The 25,478-nt window shown below is 41.8% G+C and overlaps 1 protein-coding gene across 6 annotated transcripts in view; it reads left to right on the top strand.

Moving 5' to 3' along the window:
- The window catches only part of SCML4 (Scm polycomb group protein like 4), a 118,047-nt gene that overhangs the window by 47,014 nt on the left and 45,555 nt on the right, over positions 1–25,478 (top strand). For 5 of the 6 annotated variants that reach the window (XR_004267910.1, XR_004267911.1, XM_032275111.1 and 2 more), the window contains exon 2: positions 4,099–4,313. The exons of the other annotated variant lie outside the window; for it this stretch is intronic. Coding sequence is in view for 3 of the 5 variants with exons in the window: in XM_032275111.1 (XP_032131002.1) it covers positions 4,099–4,313 (215 nt within the window). In the remaining 2 variants the exon portion in view is untranslated. The remainder of the gene's footprint in view (positions 1–4,098; positions 4,314–25,478) is intronic. 6 annotated transcript variants of the gene reach the window in all.

A 25,478-nucleotide genomic window follows, 5' to 3' on the forward strand; every position in this document is an offset into this window, starting at 1 on the left:
CTTTCTTTCTCTCTCTCTCTTTCTTTCTTTCTTTTTTCTTTCTTTCTCCTTCCTTCCATCCATCCATCCTTCCTTCCTTCCTTCCTTCCTTCCTTCCTTTTCTTTTCTTTCTAGTCCCACTCTGTCGCACCAGGCTGGAGTGCAGTGGTGCAATCTCAGCTCACTGCAACCTGCCTCAGCCTCCCTAGTAGCTGGAATTACAGGCGCCTGCCACCATGCCAGTTAATTTTTTGTATTTTTAGTAGAGGCGGGGTTTTCCCATGTTGGACAGGCTGATCTCGAAACCCTGACCTCAGGTGATCTATCCACCTCGGCCTCCCGAAATGCTGGGATTACAGGCGTGAGCCACACCACCCAGACCATTTTTAAATACATTTTCTTAAGACTCAGAGGGCCTCTTCATTCTGGAAGGTAGCCTATTAATATACCTTTGAGTATTTTCATTTTTAAATTACTTTTGAGCTTTTCTTTAAACATGGTAAATTTGCATTGCTCATCTGCCACAGCCATGCTCTCCGTTTTAAAAATCCCATTGGTCTTATTTCCATTACATTCCAAGATTGAGACTCTTCCTTACTTTCAGTATTGAGCTTTGCTATTTTTACTTTTTTTGTTCATGACTTAGTTTTGGAAAGGGATATTTTGGGGTACCTGTACTTCTGCTACTGTCTTCCAAAGTGTCTGGGTCTGTTATTGAAAAGGCACTTTAGAAGCGCCTTCTTCAAGACCCTTTACAATTATATCAAGGAGACATTTAGAGAATCCCCTGTGGTTAAAATGACCTCTTCAAATTTTAAGAATCTTCTCACTTGTTCCTTAAAATTGTACTTACTTGTGACAAGCAGTTGGGGAAGAACATCTTCCTGATTAATGGATGAAATATACAGTCCTTCAGGTGTGATGCCTTGAAAAGACTGAGGGAAGACTTCCTTGCTCCAAATTATCTCCCCAGTTGCTGTGGTACCTAGTATTACACCAATCACAGTTTACTGTCGCTCCATTAGCATAAAATTTATTTATCAGATGTAGTGGCCTGGAAAGCTCCTTCGTGCCCTCTAAGACAAATGTGCTTCTGTGGAAGGGAAGAAATAGAAAGCAACCCAAGTCCTGTCATTTCCTTACAATAGTAAGAGGGAAGCAGGACAATAGAAAACCCAGCTTAAAAGATGACTTTTTTCAGAAAAAAGTTTTTGAGATATTGAGAAATTTTTGTAAAAAGTTTTATTTGAATGATAAAAATTCTTAGGTTATTGGGCTAGTTAATTGGTTACCCCTCTTTTACTCTTCAAAACGTATTAATAAGAAGAGTTTGTGAGGAAGCATCTCAGAGCTTTGCAACTCACCAGGGACGAACTGCAGCCAACTTACCCTTCAAGAGGACTCCTGCTTCCACAAGAGAGGAAAGAGATTCGATGCCTTCTCTGATTGGCATCTTTTCTTTCTTTCTTTCTTTTTTCTTTTCTTTTCTTTCTTTCTTTCTTTTTTTTTTTTCTTTTTTTTTTTTGAGATGGGGTTTCACTCTGTCTCCCAGGTTGGAGTGCAGTGGCACAATCTCAGCTCACTGCAACCTCTGCCTCCCGGGCTCAAGTGACTCTCGAACCTCAGCCCCCCGAGTACCTAGGGCTACAGGTCCATGCCACCATGCCTGGCTAATTTTTGGATTTTTAGTAGAGACAGTGCTTCACCATGTTGGCCAGGCTGATTTCGAACTCCTGACCTCAAGTGATTCACCCATCTCAGCCTCCCGATATGCTGGGATTACAGGTGTGAGCCACCGTGCCCAGCCTGATCGTGGGTTTTCTCTTGTTGACTTTGTATCTCGATGTTAGTGGATAGGTTGTATTTACTCCTCAGTAAAGGCAAAGTAGTAAAGTAGAGAAGCATGTCCTAAACTAGGAAAAAAGTCATTCATTCCTGAATTAAAGACTATAGAGATAATAAGGAAGAAGCAGAAACTTGATCAGAAGAGTGCAAAATTGGACTTGGACCGAATTTCATGTAGCAAAAGTCTTATGAAATAAATTTGGTGGTCCTTCAATGTTTTTGGTAGCCTCTTTTTGGAAAATGAATATTTTGGGTATTTGTTGGCGCTATGGAGTACAGGTGCTAAGTTTAGAAGTAGGATGATTTGTTGTTGTTGTTGTTTACATGTTAATAAGCTTATGGGTCCCAATCCTAATTGATTGACTCTAAGATACCTTTAGTTATATCACATGTCATTATTTTATATACTACTAAGATAGAAAAAAATGCTCCCTATGGAATTATGACTCACTGATTTCAGAGATGCTAATGTGTGAAAAAAATATGCTTCTTAGAGTCAATGAGATGGAGTATACTCCTTAAACTCACAAGAACAGAAAAAAAATTCATATCCAAAACATCTTGTCTAATAGTGCATTGTTCATCTATTTAACAGTGCCTTCAATAAATAAATTTATACTTTAAAATTCTATTTACTACATATGACATTTCCAAGAACAGTCAAGGTTATTGATAGAATACTGTTCATATTCAGAGAATTAACAAAGTGACCTTAAATCTGTAAAGGATGCCCGATATTTACCATCATGTTTTTAAGAACGTCACTGTTTTATATTTTCTGTTCTGAGCAAAGCAATCTTGTCCCTGTAGACAAGGGCCAGGCCAGGGTGTAGGGACCGCCCCCATTGTCTTCCTCAACACCTTCTACGCAAAAGCCTCTCATTTCCACTGTAAGGTACTAATCCCTAAAAATGAATTTTATCCAAAGTCTAAAAGTTCCTCCTCACTCATCACATTCCTGAACATTCCAGGAAGTCTGACCCCTGGGCTAATGATGTCACTATGTTCTTTGAGTCAAGTTTGATCAACTACCTCTTGCTTCAAAGTTTAGGCAATTCTACCTGAGAAGCTTCTTCTTCTTTCTTCTTCTTCTTCTTTTTTTAGACAGTCTTAGTCTGTCACCCAGGCTGGAGTAGAGTGGCACTATCTCAGCTCACTGCGATCTCTGCCTCCCTGGTTCACGCAGTTCTCCTGCCTCAGACTCCCAAGTAACTGGGATTACATATGTAATTACCAACCAAGCCTGGCTAATTTTTGTATTCTTAGTAGAGATGGGGTTTTGCTGTGTTGGCCAGGCTGGTCTTGAACTCCAGGGGTCAAGTGATTCACCAGCCTCAGCCCCCCAAAATGCTGGGATTACAGGTATGAATCAGTGTGCCTGGCGTGCCCGGTCTTAGTATTCATATTTTTAATGCCATGCTAAGATTATTATAGTATGTGGGGTATCCGTACACAAGATTGTACATGGTGATCAATTACCCATAGTCCTACCATCTTTGCCTTGGTTGCATTTTAGCATGTCTCCTTCCACTTTCTTACCTTACACATTTTTGCATAGTCGAGGTCATTTTAATGTGCGATTTTTCTTTATTCAACATCATGTTATTCAAAAAGTGTCATTAAAGGCTTACAACCAGTTGATTGTTTTATTCTGCCAATATATTAAATATTCTTCTATTTCTTATTACTTGGGTTGCATCCATTTTATTTTTGCAATTCTAAATCATGTCAAAATGAACATATCTGTATATAAATCTCTGTCCAGATTTTGATAGAAGGACACCATCAACTTTCATACATTTCATGTGATACACCTAAATTTCTTTCAAGGGAAAAAGAGGTCATGAAAATTTGTAACTCAACCAAAGAGACAGGAGTGAACATGAGAGAGTGGCTTTGCTTATTTAATATTATTGTTATATCAGTTCAAAGTTGAACTTACTGAGGAAACTGAGACTCAGTCACTTGGTTGCTGGTGGCATTATCCGCTGTGTTTGGAGCTGGGAAACCATTGTTTTCTTCGCCTAGCCAGTATCTTCCCTGCTTCACTTGCCCCATGGAAATTCACCATCCTTCAAATTGTACCAGTTAACTCCCCCACAGGCCCAAACAGCACTGTAAATGCTCCTAGTGGTACCTGTCTCCTTCATACTTGGTCTTCCCCTCCAGTAAGTGGTAGGTATCGCCAAAATCACCAAACAGGATCATGTCTGCCTTGCAAACCAAACAAACACTTCTGTTTTTGTTTTGCTTTGTGTCTGGACTAATTCATAGCACCTCTTCTGCCTGTGAGCGATCTGTCACCTCATTCTGTAAGACTGGCACCAGCAGAAATGCAGTCTCAGAGGATCCCGGGGAGAAAGCGAGGCCGACCCTCACTTCACTCCACACCTATGAAGATGGCAGTTCATAACCTTTATTCCGCCTCAGCTGGCTCTTTACCAGCAGTGAAGATCCCAAAGAAAAGAGGGCGGAAACCTGGGTACAAGGTACGGCTCCATCATCTCCTTCTCCACAGCGGTATTGGGCTGGGGCATGGGTACTTGGTCAGACCTGCACTGCAAAATGCCACTAGAGGTTGGAAGCTTGGTAGAGACAGGACGAGAAACAAGCCTCCCTCAGTGAAGCATGTGACGGACGAGGTCTGTTACAACACAGCACATAATGCCTGCTGTCCTGTGCATTTTTCCAAGTGGAGAAAGTAAATTACACCAGATGGGGAAAGTTGTGAGCGAGCAGATTTTAGGGTCATCGCTAAACACACATGATTAAACCTTGCATCTAAATTAGTGTTTCAGACACTGAGCTTTCCCCTGACTGTTCCTGCTAGGGTAAATCTTGAAGCCACTTTCCAGAACTCATTTGTCATTTATTTTAGCAGGAGCAGATGATGTTCCTGAGACATTTAAGTTAATAACGCAAGCAGGCCAGTGTCAAAGGACATAGAAAGTCTTCCCAAACAGAACCTCAAAACAGAGAATCATCATGAAAAGCCAGCTTGTTAAGTCATAATTTCCCACTTCTAAAAGGTACTGACATGGAGTTTGGCTACAGGGAGGCATACCAGGCAAAATTACATTCCTGTGACCCTTTTAAGAATTAGTGGTGATTTGGAGAGGCTGGGGTGGAGAATAAATCCTCAGATGTAACCATGATCATAAACCAACTCAAACCCAAGGGAGGGTTGCTTCTTTAAGATGCTTTGGAATAGGCTACTAGAGAGGAAAAAATACTATGCTTGTTCTTCACAAACCTTTCAGGCATTAAAAAATGAACTTCAGAAGTTTTCCTTCATCTATTTTTCTTGAAATAAGGGCTTATGTTTCCATCTTGAGACCTGAATACCGAAATCAGAATGCAAATTGGCAATTAACTCCCATATATTTAGGAAAATATATGGAAATTATTTCAGGTCAGTAGCAAGAGCTTCTGGGAGAGTTGGTAATAAGTTCAACCTTTATCCCTTTGGTTCTCCATTGTTCTTCCAAATGCTGGAAAATAAAAACAGTCAAGTGGGGGGAAGGCTCCTCAAAGTTACTTTGGGTCATTGGTTTTAGTAAAAGAAGCTTTTACTCAGCTATCTCATGAGGTAAAGTCTTCTCTCACTGCTTGTTTTTCTGACAACAAGAATCTCCTTTCTTTCACGTGCATGCCAGTTTTAGAACTGTCTCTGAAGCTGGCGTAGGGCCAGTCTCACCCACTCAGCTCCCCATGCAGTTGTTGGCTTCTGGGAATTGCATCTGGAGGGCTGGAGCAGGGCAGCCTTTCTGTTTATAGATCCAGGGAGCAAATCCAGGATCTGAAGAAACACACTGAAGACTTCTCTCTCCTGTTTGGCCTTTCTGCTACTCTCCTGGGGGCCGTGACCCAAGAATGAAAATTACTAACAGACTCAGCATTCCTGGGGCCAGGAAGAATGGAAAATTCATTCCATGAAATGAACCTGATTTTGCAATTTTCCTGTCTCAAAAGGGTAGTTTTCAGCTCTTGTGACACTCAGAGACACCTCAGATTGGAAAGAAATCTTTGGGGTTGGTTGGCTGACAATACAGGGCTCTGCCCAAAGCAGGCAGCCTCCTCCCATTTCCTCATAGACCTTCTCTTCTGGGCCGTAGGCCACTGCTCTTCCTTGAATCTACTTCCCATATATTTAGGAAATGGTACAGAAATTATTTTAGGCCAACAACTGCCAGCTTCCCGAGCTGTGGGCTTAATGTTCTAGAATAAGAGTTCCAAACCAGGCACCAGTCTGCACGAAGTTCTCACCCATCCATGGTGTCATCAGAAAAACAAGAGCCATTTGAAAGTCTTCGTAAAGTTCAAATGATTCCTCTTAAAGGATGATCCTTTATTCTGAAATATCTGCTTCCGACTATCTTGGCAGTAAAATGTTTGGTTTTATTAAATGTTGTATGTTAATAGGATTTAGTAATTAAAAAAAAATGTTCTTAGTTGGCAAAATAAAGTTGGCAACCTATTAATTGCCCCAGTTTTATTTTGACAATTTCCTAGGCCTGGATGCCCCATTTTACCATTAATGACAGGACTTTAATTGTGAAGAAGCCAGCTCAGAGATTGTACAGTTTTACTCCATTTGCCAAATGGCCACTAATTTGACAATTTTAACTATCTGGGACACAGCTGGGGAGCCAGAAGTTGTTAAAAAAAAAAATCCTGACCAAGCAAAGTAAGGTATTACTTGGTCTAACTTTTAAAGATCTTGTATTTCATTGCTAAGAAAACGCTTCCAGATTTTCCATCAGAATTTGTTTACATTTTTTTGTAAACGTGTTTTTTACAAGCTCAATTACAGCTGGTTAGTAGCCTTAGATTTGAAGGGGAAGGTATTTTGGGAGAGAGGACTGTGTACATAGCTGTACACTGGGAGAATAATAATTACTTTTGTAATGAGATGATAATATACTAACAAGAGAGAAATAATACAGTAATATCAATCTTATAAAATGAGATAATTTTATTCTATCAATAATAACATTATTATAATGATATATTGATGTTAATAATAGCATCATAATAAAATAATATATTTTTAAGCCTTTGGCAGGCTCTTCTCCAGGAGATTCTGAGGACACCTCATTGTGTTGACTGTATAACAAGCCAATGCTGGTTGACATTTGTCACTTCTTGCCTGGTGCTGTCCCAGCTGCCCTGTCAATCACCTCTGTGCACATGTGGGAACTCTGGTCTAAGATCTCCCTTGAAGTCCCAAGAACATGTAACACAGGCTGTGACAGCCGCTTCCTGCGTCTTGAGGACAACATGAGTGATTTGCAGGCAGATAAGGGAGGGTTACGCTGGCGGTCAGGTATCAATACTCTAGAGTTTATAGGTCAGGCCCCCTCCCAGGGCCCATCTGGCCATCTCCCTCTTGGCCCCAGGCTTGCAGCCACATGGCTGGGGCAGGCCCACGGCCGGAAGAGTATCACATTTTATGTTGCTACTGCCCCCTTCTTGCCCTGGTCAAAGAAAGCAAAACCTCTGAACATCATATGCTCTAGGAAGAGCCATATTCTGACGACCATGAAAATAGCCTTGTTCGTTATTAAACACAGCATTTACCTTTCCATTTGAAACATCGGCTATTGGTTGAGGTCCTTAATTCAGAGACTCCCCAAGATCAATAGGTAGATTTTCTTTATATTTCATGACCAGAAAGACCACCAAGGCATTTTCAAAGAGACAGAGAGGGGCTGCACTAAGGACAAATCCTAGTTTCCATTCTGTCGATGCAGCTGGTTATCATGTCTCTAATGGTAAGATTTCCACCTTCTGTGTCTTCCTGGTTGAGATTTTTCTTTAAGCAGAAGAAACAAGTGCTGGGTTTTGAAAAATAGCTGTTTGTCCCCAATACAAGGTAATAATAATACTAATAGCAATCATAATCATATAAAGTATTTATTGAATACTTTTACGTTTGAGGCTCCGGGTGGAAGCGCTTTCTGCGTATGTCTTATTTGATCCTTGATAGTTAAGTGAGAGGAAAGAGCTGCAGAGAAACTACAGGACTTAGGCGTGAATCAGCCAAGCCCACAGGAGGCAGCAGCCCTCCGCTGCTCAGCCATCGCTCTGTGTGACTATTCAGGACGCAATTATGCCTCTCAAGTCAACAAAGACTAAGTGGTATTCTGTCTGCTCTGTCTAATGAGTTAAGAAAAGTGTGGCATGTTCTAGAAAGGATATCCTTGAAATATTAAAAACAAAATCATTAAAATGACTTAAGATGTTGGTAATTGTGTCATTCGGGATACCAATTCAGCTAGGGCCAAATAACAGTGGCTTTAAAGAAGAGAAGCTGGCCGGGCGCGGTGGCTCAAGCCTGTAATCCCAGCACTTTGGGAGGCCGAGGCGGGTGGATCACGAGGTCAAGAGATCGAGACCATCCTGGTCAACACGGTGAAACCCCGTCTCTACTAAAGCTACAAAAAATTAGCTGGGCATGGTGGCGTGTGCCTGTAATCCCAGCGACTCAGGAGGCTGAGGCAGGAGAATTGCCTGAACCCAGGAGGCGGAGGTTGCGGTGAGCCGAGATCGCGCCATTGCACTCCAGCCTGGGTAACAAGAGCGAAACTCCGTCTCAAAAAAAAAAAAAAAAAAAAAGAAGAGAAGCTAATTTCTCCCTCATGGTAAAGGTGGGAAGGCTGAAACGATGGCTCCATGGGGTGGGGACCTGCGCTGCTCCTGTATTGTTGCTCTGTCACGGGGCTGAGGTGCAGTGGCACCATCACAGCTCACTCTAGCCTCAACTGCCCAGGTCAAGCAACTGAGTCATGGGGAATACAGATGCGTGCCACCATGCCTGGCTAATTTTTTACTTTTTTTTGTTTTTCGTAGAAATGAAGTCTCACCAAGTTCCTCAGGCTGGTCTTGAATGCCTGGGCTCAAGAGATCCTCTCGCTTCAGCCTCCCAAAGTGCTGAGGTCACAGGCATGAGCCACCATGCCCAGCCAGCTTTGCCATGTTAGAACACAATTTCTACCTCCTGCTCTAAGGTGGCTGCTCCAGGTCCCACTGCCCCACTGTATTAGCCAACAGAATGGGAACATAGAGCTAGCAGAAGGCATGCCTGTCTCCTTGAAGGACTCAGTTCTTGAAGTTGCACATCTATTGCAATTTGCATTCCCCAGGCCAGCAGTTAGTCACTCCGGTGCTCCAAGGGAAGCTAGAAAATGTAGTGCTGGTTACTGGGTGATCAGCTAAAATTCAGGAAGTCCATTATTAAAGGAAGAAAGGAGAATGGATATTTGGGAACATCTAGCAGCTTCTGTTGAGTACCTAAAAGACAGGCTTGTGTTAACTGAAAAATTCACTTGAGAAAGTAATTTTCTAATTAATATTGGTAGATGCAACATTTTTGTAATCTTTCAGTACTTTGAATTGTTTTGTTCTCTCTTCCCTATTTTTTTCCCAAAAAGTAGGTGCCCTTTGTCCTGTGTAACAGGAGTCAGGTTCACAAACACCTCCAGGGAGAGAATATTCAAACTTAAGTAGAAAGGGTTTTTATTTGTTTGTCTCAACGTTTGTTTACAGCCTCTTTCTAAACGTGTTTTCATTAGAACTGTTGAATTGGTGTCACTGGTTCTGTGGCGACCCAGATGTTGTACTGCTTGGAGTTGTATCACAAACATTAAAGATAGTTTAATAGACCGGGCGTGGTGGCTCATGCCTGTAATCCCAGCATTTTGGGAGGCCGAGGTGGACAGATCACGAGGTCAGGAGATCGAGACCATCCTGGCCAACATGGTGGAACCATGTCTCTACTAAACATATGAAAAATAGCTGGGCTTGTTGGCGTGTGCCTGTAATCCCAGCCACTTGGGAGGCTGAGGCCTGAGAATCATTTGAACTAGGGAGTCAGAGGTTGCAGTGAGTTGAGATCGTGCTACTACACTCCAGCCTGGTGACAGAGCAAGACTCTATCTAAAAAATAAAAAATAAAAAAAGATGGCTTAATAGTACAGATGGGAAGAGTGTCTACCTAGTACCCTTCCTGTGCCTCTTTCCAGGGTCCCTCTCTTGCTGACCACAGGTATGGAATGCCACATGTGGTCTGTGGGGGAAATGATGACACAGTCACAAGGCAGGGGTCATTTCCTCGGGTTGAACACTGCACAGCACCTAGGGTAGGGACTGTCTCCCCTGTGTCTTCTGTTGCCTGCCCCCAATGCCCATGCACCCAGGGACAGAACAGGGGTCGGGGTGAGGCTCAGCAGTGAATCTGGGGGACTGATAGGCTGGAAATGTTTTACAGCTGGCACTTTGAGTGTAGCTCTGACATGAATGTTCGTTGTTATTTTCACTTATGTTAAGGAGTAAAATGAGTATCAACAGTGAAGTCGTATGTCAGAGATTTCCTTGTTTGTCAAGACCACAAATGACTTCCTTGCTAAATTGGATAATAGTTTGAGTTTTTATTAGACAGGGTTTTACGTTGCCCAGGCTGGACTGCAGTGGTTATTCAGGAGCAAGATCATAGCTCACTGCAGCCTTGAACTTTTTTTTTTTTTTTTTTTTTTTGAGACGGAGTCTCCCACTATTGCCCAGGCTGGAGTGCAGTGACGTGATCTTGGCTCACTGCAACCTTTGCCTCCCCAGTTCAAGCAATCCTCCTGCCTCGGTCTCCTGAGTAGCTGAGATTACAGGCGAGCACCACACCTGGCTAATTTTTGTATTTTTAGTAGAGATGGGGTTTCACCATGTTGGCCAGCCTGGTCTTGAACTCCTGACCTCCAGTGATCTGCCCACCTTGGTCTCCCAAAGTGCTGGGATTATAGGCATGAGCCACTGCACCAGGTCAGCCTTGAACTCTTGGCCTCAAGAAGTCCTTCTGCCTCAGCCTCCCAAACAGCTGGGATGACAGGCATGTGCCACTGTGCCTGGATTGGATAATAGTTTTTGAAGACAAAAAAGAAATTAAGTTTTTTGTGCTATTCACAGTGTAACAGCTATAGACATGACATGCTTTTAAGTTTAATCTGCATTTTAAACATTTTCTCCATTACTTTTTACAGTCCATAAATTAATACAATAATAAATCCAGCTCTAATTCACAGCATTTCCCAGATTCTAAGATGTAAATATTCCCTTCATGACCAATTTTGAACCACCAATGTGACGTCCCTGAACATGGAGTTGAGAAAAGATATACAGCAGCAAACCCTTGGAAACATAAATGCAGTCGTAAAATTAGAAAGTGATGAGTTGTCAGCATTTATTACTTTTGTTTTTAACAAACTTTGTTTGTTTAGTTTCACTGAGTAAAGAACGATTTGCGAATGGGGCAGCCTTCTGAGCCAGAGTAGGCTCAGAGACTCCCTACAAACTTAATTAAATTGTAAGTGTATATACTGTAATTTTTATTTTTATTTTTTAATTTATTTTTTTTGAGATAGAATCCCACTATGTCACCCAGGCTGGAGAGCAATGGCGCAATCTCAGCTCACTGCAACCTCTAGCTCATGATTTTTAATAAGGGCTGTGTTTAACAATTCATTTGCAATACTCCTGAAGATGTAACAATCCTCTTTCATGAACTAGTACAAACCAGCTCCAGCCCCTGGGTGATCAGAGTTCTGCTGAGCTTGGGATGCCTGTACCTGGATGGTCCATGTCCCCACTCTCATCAGCTGGGCTGACGTTTTGATCCCATTGCCGCTGATGCACAGAACGTGCTTCCTCACCCGTTTCTGTAAGAAACCCAATCTCACCAAGCAGTTCTTGAAATGTATGGTTTCTACTAAAGATTTTTGGGATCACAAGGCATAGTGGACGGCTTTCCATTAAATGACTCTCACAGATAGATGTTTTTCTGAATTCTACTTTACTTAAGGATAGTGTATTAATCCGTTTTCATGCTGCTGATAAACACATACCCGAGACTGGGTAATTTATAAAGAAAAAGAAGTTTAATGGATTCACAGTTTCACATGGCTAGGGAGGCCTCACAATAATAGTGGAAAGCGAAAGGCACATCTTACATGGTGGCAGACAAGAGAGGAAGAGAACCAAGTGAAAGGGGTTTTCCCTTATAAAACCATCAGATCTGGTGAAACTTACTCACTACCTCGAGATAAGTATGGGGGAAACTACCCCCATGATTTAATTATCTCCCATGGGGTCCCTCCCACAACATGTGAGAATTATGGGAGCTACAATTCAAGATGAGATTTGGATGGGGACACAGCCAAACCATATCAGACAATATTTTTTGTTTTTCTTTTTCTTCCTTCTCTCTCGGTACCCATGGAGTACCAACTTCATTGTCTCTTCTCTTGGGTTCCTTCGGTAGGAAGAAATGAAACCATTCCTTTCCACACCAGGCAGAGCAGGAGCCTTCCCCACCTCCTCATCAGTCTCAGCCCCTCTCAGGACACAGACGAGCATCTGAACCCAACAAGGAGTTGGTGGGAGAAAGCCCCAGCATCGGAATCCTATCCCACCCCATTTGCATCTCTGAAAGGCACGAGAAAGGTGGGCCATTCCACTCCCACCTCCAGGCATCCCCTTCTGCCTTCACTGTGATGCAGGCAATCTATTCTGTTTGGGTATTTTACTTTCCTAAGGAAGTGTTAGTGCAATGATTATTTAATTAGAATCCCAGATTTAACCAAAGCAGGCCTCAAGGCCAGAAGGTACTGACCCTTCCATCTCTTGGGTGTTTAATCTCTCCCCCAGGTGCAGAAGGAAAAAGGTACGAGTAGACTCAGTTACAGGCTGATTCCTAGGAATGGAATTAGGTCACTGGCCACAGGCTTCTTGTTATTGGAACCAATTTGTATTTCCAGCAGGCAAGTTTTTAGACTAAAGTCTGAGGTTAAACATGATGAGTTATTTAATTTCTTCTACCTCTGCTCCCCTGCAGCATCTCCTCAGAACCCCAAGGGAGTTTTGTATAAAGAAAGAATGTGAGTTCCAAGGAGGAATGTCCTCAAGGAAAGCTATGGGCAGGGACAGGGACAAAGCCGGTCTTCCTTAAATAGAGGTGGGGAGGTGTCTTAGTCAGCTCAGGCTACTGTACCAAAACACCATAGCCTGGGTGACTTAAACACAGAAATTAATTTTCTCATTTTTTTGGAGGCTGTTAAGTCCAAGATCGAGGTGCAGCAGGATTCACTTCTGGTGAGGGCTCTCTTGGCAATGGCTGCCTTCTTACTGTGTCCTCCTATGGTGGAGTGAGCAAGCCCTGGCCTCTCTTCCTCTTCTTTTAAGGACACTAATCCCAGCCAGGCTCGGTGGCTCACACCTGTAGCTCCAGCATTTTGGGAGGCCCAGGTGGGCAGATCACTTGAGGTCAGGAGTTTGAGACTAGCCTAGCCAACATGGCAAAACTCCACCTCTATTAAAAATACAAAAATTAGCTGGGTGTGGTGGTGTGTGCCTGTAATCCCAGCTTCTTGGGAGGCTGAGGCAGGAGAAGCACTTGAACCTGGGAGACGGAGGTTGCAGTGAGCCAGGATCATGCCACTGCACTCCAGTCTGGGTGACAGAGCGAGACTCTGTCTCAAAAACATACACACAAACAGAACACGAATCTCCTCATGGAGCCCACCCTCATAACCTTATCTAAACCTAATTACCTCCCAAAGGCTCCACCTTCAAATACCTTCACATTGGGAGTTAGTACTTCGACATAGGAATTTGGGAGGGGACACAAACGTTCAGTCCATAACAGAAAAGAAATCAAGGAGGGAGAACATAATTTTTTAAAAAAACAGAAATCTAGGCTGGGCATAGTGGCTCATGCTTGTAATTCCAGCACTTTGGGAGGCTAGACAGCAGGATCACTTGAGCCTAGGAGTTTGAGACCAGCCTGAGCCACATAACACGGCCCTGCCTCTACAAAAAATAAATAAATTAGCCAACTGTGATGGTGCACACCTGTAGTCCTAGCTACCTGGGAGACTGAGGTGGAAGGATTGCTTGAGTCCAGGAACTCGAAGCTGAAGTAAGTCATGGTCGTGCCACTGCGCTCCAGCCTGAGTGAGTGTGAGATCTTGAAAAAAAAAAAAAAAAAATCAAGTGCGTTCATTTTCTAGGGTTGATATACAAAATGCAACAAGCTAGGCAACTTAATTTATTGTCTCAGAGTTTTAGAAGCTACAAGTTCAAGATAAAGGTGAAGGTAGTGTTGATTCTTTCTGGGTCTATAAGGAAGAATCTGTTCCATGTCTCTCTCCCAGCTTCTAATAGTGTCAGGCTTTCCTTGGCTTGCAGATGGCTTATGTCTCATGTCTTCCCATCATCTTCCATCTGTGTGTGTCTGCCTCTCCAGCCATATTTCCTCTTCGTATAAGGATACCAGTCACATTGGATTAAGATCCAGCCTTATGACGTCATCTTAACTCGACCATCTGCAAAGACTGTATTTTCAAATAAGGTCACAGTCACAGGTACTGAGGGTTGAGATTTCAACATGTTTTTGAGGGACACGTTTTGGCTCATAACATCTAGTATGACATCTTTGTCTTTTAATTAGTTGTTTAGTCCATTTATGTTTTTAAAAATTACCAATACATTTGGGTTTAAATCTATATTGATTTTTTGTATTCTATATCTTTCTTTTACCTGTCTTTTCTGCCTTCTTTTGGGTTTTTAATTTTTTCTTTCCCATTCATTGGAAGTCAAGCATTCTGTTTTCTGTTGTATTAATGGTTACTCTAAAAATTAGAGCATGCTTACTTATTAGAGTCATCTAAAGTTAACCATACTTTTGCTTCTTCCTACAGAATACAAGGACCTTAGTAAACTTTAACTCCATTTATATTCTGCCCTCCACTTATGTATTATTGTTGCCATACATTTTAATTTTTTCCTTTTCTAGCCCTTCCAGACATCATTATTGTTGTTTTATACAGTCGTTTTCATTTTAATTCACCTAATTATTTACCATTTTAAAAAAATTCTTCATTTTTGCATATCAGACCTTCCACCTGGGTTCCTTTTCATTTTGTCTGAAGTGAAATGAAAAGAATCTCCTCTAATATAGGTCCTCTCAGTTTATCAAAACTCTCAGTTTTTGTTGCTTGGAAGTATCTTTATTTTACTTTCACTTTTGAAAAAAAAAAAGACTTTTTTTTTTTTTTTTTTTGGCTGGGTGTAGAAGTCTAGGTTGTCAGTTATTCCCTTGAAGCATATGGAAGGTATTCTGTTTTGCTGGGCATGGTGGCTCATGCTTGTCATCCTAGCACTTTGAGCGGCTAAAGCAAGCAGATCACATGAGATCAGGAGTTCAAGACCAGCCTGGCCAACATGATAAAACCCCAACTCTACTAAAAATACAAAAATCTGCTTGGCATGGTGGTGCCTACCTGTAATCTGAGAGCTACTTGGGAGGCAGAGGCAGGAGAATCACTTGAACTCAGGAGGCAGTGGTTGCAGTAAGCCGAGTTTATTCTACTGCACTCCAGCATGGGTGACAGAGCAAGACTCCATCTCAAAAAAAAAAAAAAAGATATTTTATTTATATTCTGGGTTCATTGTTGTAGAGAACTCAACTACTTTTCTAGCTTATTTGGGTGTTTCTTAAAAAGTAATTTGTAGTTTTCATCTAATTTTAAGATTTTTCTCTGTCTTTGGTGTTTTACAATTTTACTTTATTGTATCAACGTGTGGATTTATTTTTCATCCATCCTATTTAGGATTTGCTGCACTTCCTGAATTTGTAATTTGAAATCTTTCATCAGCTCCGGAAAATTCTCTGCTATTATCTCTTCAAATATAATCTCTTTTCCATTCCCTATATTCTTTTCTTCTGAAATTCTAATGTTTCAAACTTCTCATATTCTCCATGTCTTTTAACCCCTTTTCCATAGTTTTAATCTGTTTTTTCCCGTGCTGTTTTCTGGATAATTTATTCTGACATATCTTTCAGTTCATTAATTTTCTCTTTAGCTATGTTTACTATGCTGTTAAGTCTATCCATTTACTTTTTAATTTTAGTTACTACATTTGTCATTTATAAAAGTTCAATTTGCTTCTTTTTCAAATTTACTGTGTTTTTTAAAATCATTTTTGTTTCCCAGATATATTTTCAAGTTTGTCCTTTACATCTTTATGCATAGTATCATAGTTGTTTTTATAATCTAAGTTGGATAATTGAAATATCTTAATATTTTGGGGGTTGTATTGCTGTGTGTTTTTATTATTTATTTTTTCTTTAGTTCTTTGCTTCCTTACATGGTTGGGTATTTTGAACTGTTATTCATCAACCTTGAACAACTATTTCTGAGACTTCTTTGAAACCTTTCTCCAGATATCATGTATTTTCTTTTGCCTTTCCAGACACCTGAGACACTGTCATATTGGGTGATTTTTTAACTAAATTCACAGCCTAAAGTTTTCTTGATCACCCAAGTTCTGTGAATTTGGAATGCAAATCCATGTGAGTTCTGGCTTGTAGTAATATCTTCTCAGAGATTCTGCAAATCCTTTCAGTGTCAAAGCAACTTTTCTTGTAGCCAGCTAGGGGAGCAGGAAGGTGGGACAAGTCTACAGCTGACCTGCCCTTGCACTGAGGTTGCAGCTCTTAGGGTAAGCCCTGGGCTTCATAGCAATGCCCATGACCCAGATTACACCTATATGTGGGCCTGGTTATTCTTTATATGTGTCAGTTCCTCCATACTTTTAATCATTTTTTTGCATTTATTCATTATTTGTAGTAGTTTCAATTGATCCTAATAACCAATTTTCTATCTTACCAGAAACAAGACTTCAAAGAATTTAGAATGCTACATTTCTTCTAATTAACACTCCAAATATGGCACTACACTGGTTTTGACATAATCTAATGAAAGTTACACACACAACATTAGTTGGGAAGAGCTTAGAAACCAACAACTCTAACCCATTTAATGGCTTTGGAAGATGAAGCTTAGAGGAGCTGAGTGAGTTGCTCAGAGTCCCATGCGAGTTGGCAGTAGAGCCAGGACTAGGATGTCATTTGTTACCTCTGAGACCTGTATTCTTGCCACTGCCCTGCAGTGCGATGGGCAGTGTGTAGTTGACTGAAATTATGTCCATTTCTCTGGTGAGGAAATATGGATTATTTCTTTTTTTTATGTCCTCTCCCAAAGTTCTGCACAGAATTTTTACTGTCCCATTCTGAAGGTTTATTACTTTAATATTAGAGAAGGAATGTTTTGAAACTTAGAGACAAAGCCAGTATTATTGTCCCATAATAAGTCTAGTTAATAAGTTAACGAAATCAGCAATAAGTAAACAAATGCTAATGCATTAAAACTAAAATAATAAAAATGTACTATCAAAGCAAAGATTCTGTGAAGCGATGGAGACATTATCCTGGATTTTGTGCTTTGTCTCACCCATCACTTCTGTTCTATCTCTAAAATATACCCTGAATCCAGTCAATTCTTTCAACCTTCCTACTTCCACCCTAGTTCAGCTACCACTGTCTCTCGGCTGGACCATGTAAGACATCCTTAGTAATGTTCTTTCGTGCACTTAGCCTCCACTTCCCCATCCATTCTGCCTAACCGCAGCCTTATTTATTTATTTTGAGACAGGATCTGGCCCTGCCTCCCAGGCTGAAGTGCAGTGGCGCAATCTCAGCTCACTGCAATCTCCACCTCCCAGGTTCAAGCCATCCTCCCACCTCAGCCTCCTTAGTAGCTGAGACTAAGGTGTGTGCCACCACACCCGGCTAATTTTTTTGTAGAGATAGGGTTTCACCATTTTGTCCAGACTGGTCTTGAACCCGTGAGCTCAAGAGACCTAGGATAACAGCACTCAGAGATTCTGATGTGAGCCACTGGGCCTGGCACCAGATTTATCTTTATAAAATGAAAACTAGCTTGTGTGTTTTTCTGCTTAAAATTCTCTAATTAGTTCCATCACTCATAGAAATCCAAACTCGTTATCCTGACTGTATTTGTTTCGTTAGGGCTGCTGTAACAAAGTACTACAAACTGGGTGCCTTGAAACATCCTTTCTGGAGGCTAGAAGACCGAAATCAGGGTGTCAGCAGGGCCGGGCTCTCTCTGAAGACTCCAGGGGAGGACCCTTTCTTGCCTCTTCTTAGCTTTTGGTGACAATCCTGCTGTTTCTTGGCTGTCGACACGTCACTCCAATTTCTGCCGGTGTCATCACATGGCATTCTCTCCAAACAGGTGTCTGTGTCTGTATCAAGTTTGTTTTTTCCTTATAAGCACACCAGTCATTGGGTTAAGACGAACCCCAATTCAGCATGCATTCATTTTGACTCGATTACTTCTGCAAAGACCCTATGTCTAAATAAAGCCAGTATTTGCAGGTACAGGGGATTAGAACTTGAACATATGTCTTTTTAGAGAGACACAATTCAGTGCGTACCACTAACTTAGAAAACTGCCATTATCTCATCCTAACGACCTAGCTTGACCTCAGCTTACACCATTCTGACTGTTGCCCACAGTTCCACCCCCTCTGGTTTCTTCGTTCCTTGAAGAAGCCAAGCTTTAGGATGTTTGCACAAGCTGTTCTGTCTGCCTGGAAAGCTTTCTGCAGTCACAACAGGCTACCTCTTGCCACTCGGATCCTGACTTAAATGTCACCCCTTTATAGGCCTACCCTGGTCACCTGGTTGCTCTCATTGAGACAAGAAGTTTATCTTCCCCATTCGCAGTTGGATCTCCAGCACCTAGAACAGTTCCTGGCACATAGTAGGTGCCCAAGAAGTTTTTGTTGAATAAATGTCTGCCTGATTGAATAAATGATTTTTTTTCCTTTTTAGTTTTGGCTTAAATGATGCCACTTGGAAAGGATAGTTCTTAAATAAGCAATACTTAGGAACCATTTCAAGATGGGATTGGAAGCATGTTTCTCAGAGGAGATCATCTGTGAGGCGTGAGGGAAAAGGGCAGGTTTGCAGAGATTTGTGAAGATGTGATCCCAAGAGATAAGCATGGAAAACGTAGATGTGGGTTCCAGGAAAGATGGGCAGTTTCCTCCTTCTGCCATCACGGCGTGAACAAGAATCTTGGGACTTATTTGCATTTCTGGAATTTCTAAAAGTAACAGTAATAATACTAACACCCATAATGGCAATGAACATTTATTGAGTTCTCACTCTGCATTATGCTAAACTTCTGCATTTAATTCTGACTACATCTCTGTGAGAGGGTGTTCTTATCTTTATAGATGAGGAAAGGCAGGCCCTGAGGGCCTAAGTACCCAGCCTTAGAGTCAGTGAGTGGCCAAGCTGGACTTTCAATCCAGATCCAAATCTGGCATTCCTTTGCATGTGCCCACTGCTGCCCTAAACACATTTCAACATGTTTGCTTTGTTGGTTTACCCTCTGCGGATGTGCAAATGGCCTCGATACAGCTTCATCCTTCCCCAGCCACACTCTCCATCCTCAGATTATCCTCCTCTTGCTGCCAGTCTGTCAAACAATGTTTAGTTAGCATTTCTGTTACGGCCAAAGCCAGATGTTTCTAGAAAAACACTTGAGTTTTACATCAACCGACCCTCTCCCCTTTAGTGTCCTCCTGGCCACACGTCCCAGTTTCCCCCCAAATTCCCTCTCAATTCTTTCCAGTGATTCTCTAGCAAATGTCTTAGAGAAGGTCCTCCCCTGAATGACAGCTGGAGCAAGAAATTCCCCAGTTCGAAATTCCATTTTGGTTCTACAAATGGAAAAGAAAGAGGAGCTGATCCCAGATTCCCCAGCCCCTCTGGTGGAGACTCCAGCTGGTAGGGACACTTTGCCCTACCGCTTTGTCTTACTGCTTTGTCCCAGCAGGAGTCTCTAACGAGGCAAAGGATGGCCCCCTCCTTGGATGAGGGGTGGCTACACCTGCTGGGTTGAGGTTTTGAATCGCAGGTAAAGGTGGCAACTATACTAACATCTGGGCAGGGGTGTTGGCTTTGAAGGCCCAGGATTGGCTCCTGTGTGTCAGGGCACAGCGTCCCGCACAGCAAGCTCCTTCCAGTCCCATGCTGCCAAGAGGAGGCCTCTCTTCTCTCCTCCTCTCCATTTATCCAGTCGATTCTGCCACATCCTGTTTTTAATATTTTCAAAACAAACACTATTCTAGAATAGTTTTAGGTTTACAGAAGTGTCCCAGAGATAAAACAGAATTCTCATGTACGCTGCGCCTGGTCTCCCCCATAGTTACCATCTCATATTACTGTGGTACGTTTGTCACAACTAGTGAACCCATCATAACACTGTATTATTAAATAAAGTCAATATTTTATTCCAATTTAATTAGCTTTTCCCTATTCTATTCTATTCCGGGATCCCGTCCACAATACCACAGAACATTTAATTGTCATGTTTCCTTAAGCTCCTCTGGGCTGGGAAAGTTGCTGAGAATTTCCTTTTGTGATGGCTTTGGCAGTTTTGAGGAGGACTGGTCCGGTATTTTGTAGAATGTTCTGCAATTTATGTTTGTCTGATGTTTTTCTCATGATTAGACTAGGGTTAGGGGGCTTGGGGAAGAAGATCCCAGAGGTGACGTGGCATTGTCATCATATCGTGAGAGTACATACTGTTGACATGACTTACCACGGATGATGTTGACTTTGATCATACGGTTAAAGTCCTATTTTTCTGTTTCTCCATTGTAAAGCTACATTTCCCCTCCATTTCCATACTGTACTCTTTAGAAGGAAGTCACTATGCACAGCCCATACTTAAGGAATAGGAATTATGCTTCACCTGCTCGATGGTGGGGTGTCTACATAAATTATTTGAAATTTTCATGCATGGGAGAGTTGTCTGTTCTTTCCTTTTTATTTACTGAGCCAACCACCTATTTATATCAGTGTGGATTCATGAATATTTATTTCCTACTTTGAGTTATAATCCATTATTGCATTATTTATTTGTTGCTCCTGTTAGTCCGAATTTGGCCATTGGGAGCTCTTTCAGTTGGCACCTGTTTTCCTGTACCCAACCCCCACCATTGTGCGTGTTTTGTTTCCTTAGTATTGTCTTACTTTCTGGCACCACAAGATGCTCTAGGCTCCTCTCGTATATTCCCTGCCGTAGTCCTAAAATCAGCCATGTCTGCAAGGAGTTTTTGTTCCTTATGTTGAAGAATGGCGTTAGAAACCGCTATATCACCACTCTGCTTTATTTTGTCCATTGAAAAAAGAAAATAAACAGCATTTTGTTTTAGAAACCTAAGGCAACAACAACAAAGATAAATGCCCCACCAGAGAACAGCTTGGGTAGGTTGTGACAGACAGGAAGCTCTCCCATTCTGCTGGGGAGAGGTTTGTGCTGATGGACTGGGTCCTACATCACACTACAGCGATGCCTCTAGCCAGTAGGGGCGTAACTGTGCTCTTCTATTTCAAGACTTTTCTAAAATCATGGGTGACTTCCTTTTCTATACTAGGCTACTTTTGATTCTTTATATTAAACAATGAGATTAAAATTTCTGAATGCTAAATCAAAAGAGTATTTCTACTCGTGGTTTATTATCTAGCAAAGGATATTTTTAAAAAGCCATATACTACCCATAGTTGTGTGTGACTTTTTCTTTCATTCAAAAGTTCTAGCAGTTGTTTCAGAAATTGCATGAATTCAGAAGGTTTCCTTGCAACCAGGCAATTTAATCTAATCCCTGTAATTTAACTTGGGCAGAAATGGACAGAAGCAACAACCAATTATAATTCCACTACTTAATTTGAGGTAGGTTTAATTAACAGATTCCTCTCTAGTAATTTTGTTTTGTTTTGTTTTTGAGGCAGGATCTGTCTCTGTTGCCCAAGCTGGAGTACAGTGCCGTGATCATAGGTCACTGCAGCCTTGATCCCCTGGGTTCAAGCAATCCTCCTGCCTAGACCTCCTAAGTAGCTGGGACAACAGGCATGCACCACCATGCCTGGCTAATTTTTTTAATTTTTAGCATAGATGAGGTCTCACTATGTTGCCCAGCCTGGTCTCCAGAGCTCAAGCAACCCTCCCGCCTTGGTCTCCCAAAGTGCTGGGATTACAGGCATGAGTCAATATTCCTGGCCTCTAATAAATATTAAAATGGTGAGAAAACGTTAGATGTTAGAGTCATTAGGAGGTTTATGTGAACAGTAAACAGTGTGTGGGTAGTTCCGTTTTAGTCATCATCATCATTGTCATTTTTCTAGGGAAGAATCACAAGTATCTTTGTGTGATTTGCTTAAAGACCATAGAGGAAAAAAATAATTTGCCAATTCTATTTTTCCCCAGTGAGCATTATTATCTCTGTATTGGGAGTTAAGGGCTTTAAGCTCTTGAAGGAGGATTTAACCAGTGTTATCCCAGAAGTCACTGCCTGAAGTCCTCAGGGACTCTGTCACCACCAGCCTCTCCGTCACAAGACATGGAAAGCAGGGTATCATTCCTAGAAAGGCAGTCAGGGGACCCTTGGTGCATGACCTCCATGAATAGGCGTGGCGGCCACCACCCTCATGACATTTGGCAGGTGACGAAGCCACATCAATGTTAGGGTAACTGAGCCACAGCGGGTTTATGATCTCCCATTCCCATGACTAAGGTTTCTTTTAAATTTTGTTTGTAATATGTAGCAGTGTATTCCTATAGTGTAGGTCCTTGAATTTGAAATGTGGCACTCAGAATAAGATGAAATCTCTATTGTTAGTTATACTTTCTGATTAATATAGAGGTTCTGAGCACCCATCCAGCATTGTGCAGCCAATGTGCTTGCTGTTAACTGATCTAATTTCACATTCATTTCTGCACATCCCAGTGCCCCCTCAGTGCTGCTCAGCCACCATGCTCCATTCCCCAGCCCTCCCACTCTCCCAGTTCATGGCCACGCCTACCTCCTCTGTCCCCCCACTCAGCTTCCATATCTCGGGGAAATTGGAAGCCATGGGAAGAGACCTTCTGCAAGCTCCCACCTCCACATCCACCCACCCCGGCATCCAAACCTTTACATTCTGTCTGCCTTCTTGTTGCAATAGATGAAAAATGTGTGCTTCCTCTTAGGCCACAGCCTCCCTCATGCACTAAATCCCCTACCCTCTGACCTACTCAAAGCCCTTTCATGCGAGCAGTTTGCCACACCCTCTTCTGTATAATCAACTTTTCTCTCTATCAGATTACTTTAATCAGCATTAAAACACTATCATTCCTCCCATCTCAAGAACAAAAAATGAAGAATCCTGAAAATTAAATTTTTAAATTTTGCTAAAAAACACATAAAATTTACCATTATTTCTAAAATGTACCATTATTGAGTTTACCATAAAACTCAAGTGTTAAGTATATTCACATTGTTGTGCAACCAGTCTCCAGAACATTTTCATCTTGCAAAATTAAAACTCTCCATCCACTAAGCAATAGCTCCCCATTCACCCCTTCCCGCAGCCCCTGGCAACCGCCGTTCTATTTTCTGTCTTTATGAATTAGACTTTTGGCTATTGTAAAGAGTGTCACCATGAAATATGGATGTGAAATACCTCTTTTAGGCTCTGTTTTCAATTTTGGGGGGTATATACTCAGCAATGGAATTGCTGGGTCACATGGTAGTTTTATTTCTAGTTTTTCGAAAAAATGCCATACTCTCAGCGCACAAGGTCTCCAGTTTCTCCACCTCTTTGCCAACACTTGCTATTTTCTGGGGAGTTTTCATTTTGTTATTTTTTCTTTTGTATTTTTTTATAGTCGCTATCTTAATAGCTACTGGCAAGGTGGTATCTCATTGTGGGGCAAAAAGTCTTTCAATCCTGCTTTTCTCCTTTGCTATGCCTAGTTCCCTGCTCCCTTTTTCGACAAAAGTACAACCCCTCACTTGCATTTCCCATGCTCTTTGCTTCTTTATTTTCACTATTGACTCTTATCATGTTCTGACATACTGTATGATGTATTTATTTATTCATTTGTTGTCTTCCCACCCCCACCAGCCATTAGAATGTCAGTTCCATGAGGGCAAAGATTTATCCTTATTCCAGTTCAACCCACTGTGCCACCACCTTTCTTCTTGATAAACTGCTAAATCTAATGGCCACTCCTAGTCTTTCTTGTCTAATCAGAGCACTTAGCCTGGTTAACCACGCTCTCCTCCTTGAAAGGCTTTCTCCATTAACTCCCACACTACTGCCCTCTCCCAGTTTTCTTCCTACCCCTTTGGGTGTTCTTTTCTGGTTTCTTTTGCTTGTTCCTTCCTCATTTCTCCAGGCTCTTTGTGTTGAAATCTTGCAGGGCTCAGTGTTTGGATCCTTCTCTTCTCCATCTACACTGACTTCTCTGATGATCTCTTCCATTATTATGGTCTGAGATTCCATTATATGGTCTATATTGGTGATTCCCAAACGTACATCTTCATTAAGGCTCTCCCCCAGAACTCTATATTCTACTAGATGCAACCACCTAGTAACATCTCCACTTGGACATCTGGTAAGAATCTTAAACTCGGCATGTCCAAAACTCACCCCTGATCTTCTCTAGCCCCCTCCTCTGTATCCTCTTTCCCTTCAAAACAAAAAACAACAACAAAAAACCTTACTCCACCTAGACCCCTCCTGGTGCCAATGCTTGAAGTCATCTTTGACTTCCTTCTTTCTCTCATATACCACATTCAATGTGTTGGTAAATTCTGTTGGTTCCATCTTCAGAATGTGTCCAGAATCTATCCACTTCTCATCACCGCCACTGCCACCACCACGATCCAACCTACAGTCATCTCTCAGCTACTCTAGGGTACTGGTCCTCCCACTTTTGCTTATTTCAGTCCCTTCTCAAGACCACAGTCAGAAAGATTACGAAAATGTTAGTTTAGATCCTATTGATTCCCTGCTGAAAAGAGCTCAAGAGCAATAGCTAAAAGCCTGACAGGGTCCTGCACAGCCCGGCCAACCTGGCGTTATTGCCTCTCCAATCTCACTCTGGCCCCCCTACAGTTGCACAAACCCTCCAGGCGTACTCCTGCCTCAAGACCGTGGGACTTGATATTGACATTGCCTGGAATATTCTGAATATTCTTCCCTTAGACACTGTATGACTTGCTCCCTCATCTCCTTCAAATCTCGGGTGCAATTTTACCCAAGAAGTGCCTCAACCACCTTATTTAAAAATTTCAACCCAAAGTACAACTCCATTGCACTTCTCATGCCCCTTCCCTCCTTACTTTCATCATCAGCTTTTACTACCAACTAATCTACTGTATGATTTACCCATTTATTCTGTTTATTGTCTGTCTGCCCCCAACAGAAGATCAATTCCATGAGGCCAAAGATTTTTCTACTCTTTGCTTTGGTTGTTTCCACAGCAGCTGAAGAGTGTTGGGCATGAAATGGGCTCTCAGTATATGTTTGCGGAATGAATAAATGAGTGAATATAGAATGACTGTGAAGCTAGCAGTTTGAATATTATTTCTCCATGACTATCATTATTTTTATATCCTAAAAATCCAGGAAGAAAGTGAGGCTATAGATGAAGACAGCACACATGTTAACATAAGACACACAACCTTGCTGCTCAGAGTGTGGTCTGTGGACCAGAAGCATCAATGGCACCTGGGAGCTCATTAGAAATGCAGAACTTCTGAATCAGAATCTGCATTTTAATGAGCACCTCTAGAAGGTTGACTGCAAAAATTGCAAAGCTTTGGTGTCGGGCAAGTGTCCCCAACTTTAACTGTGTATTATAATCTCAGTATCTTAAAAAAAACTCCTGATGTGCGAGTCT

Source organism: Sapajus apella, unplaced genomic scaffold (genome assembly GCF_009761245.1).
Source record: "Sapajus apella isolate SASKATOON/1434 unplaced genomic scaffold, GSC_monkey_1.0 scaffold6, whole genome shotgun sequence".
NCBI classification, from domain to species: domain Eukaryota; kingdom Metazoa; phylum Chordata; class Mammalia; order Primates; family Cebidae; genus Sapajus; species Sapajus apella.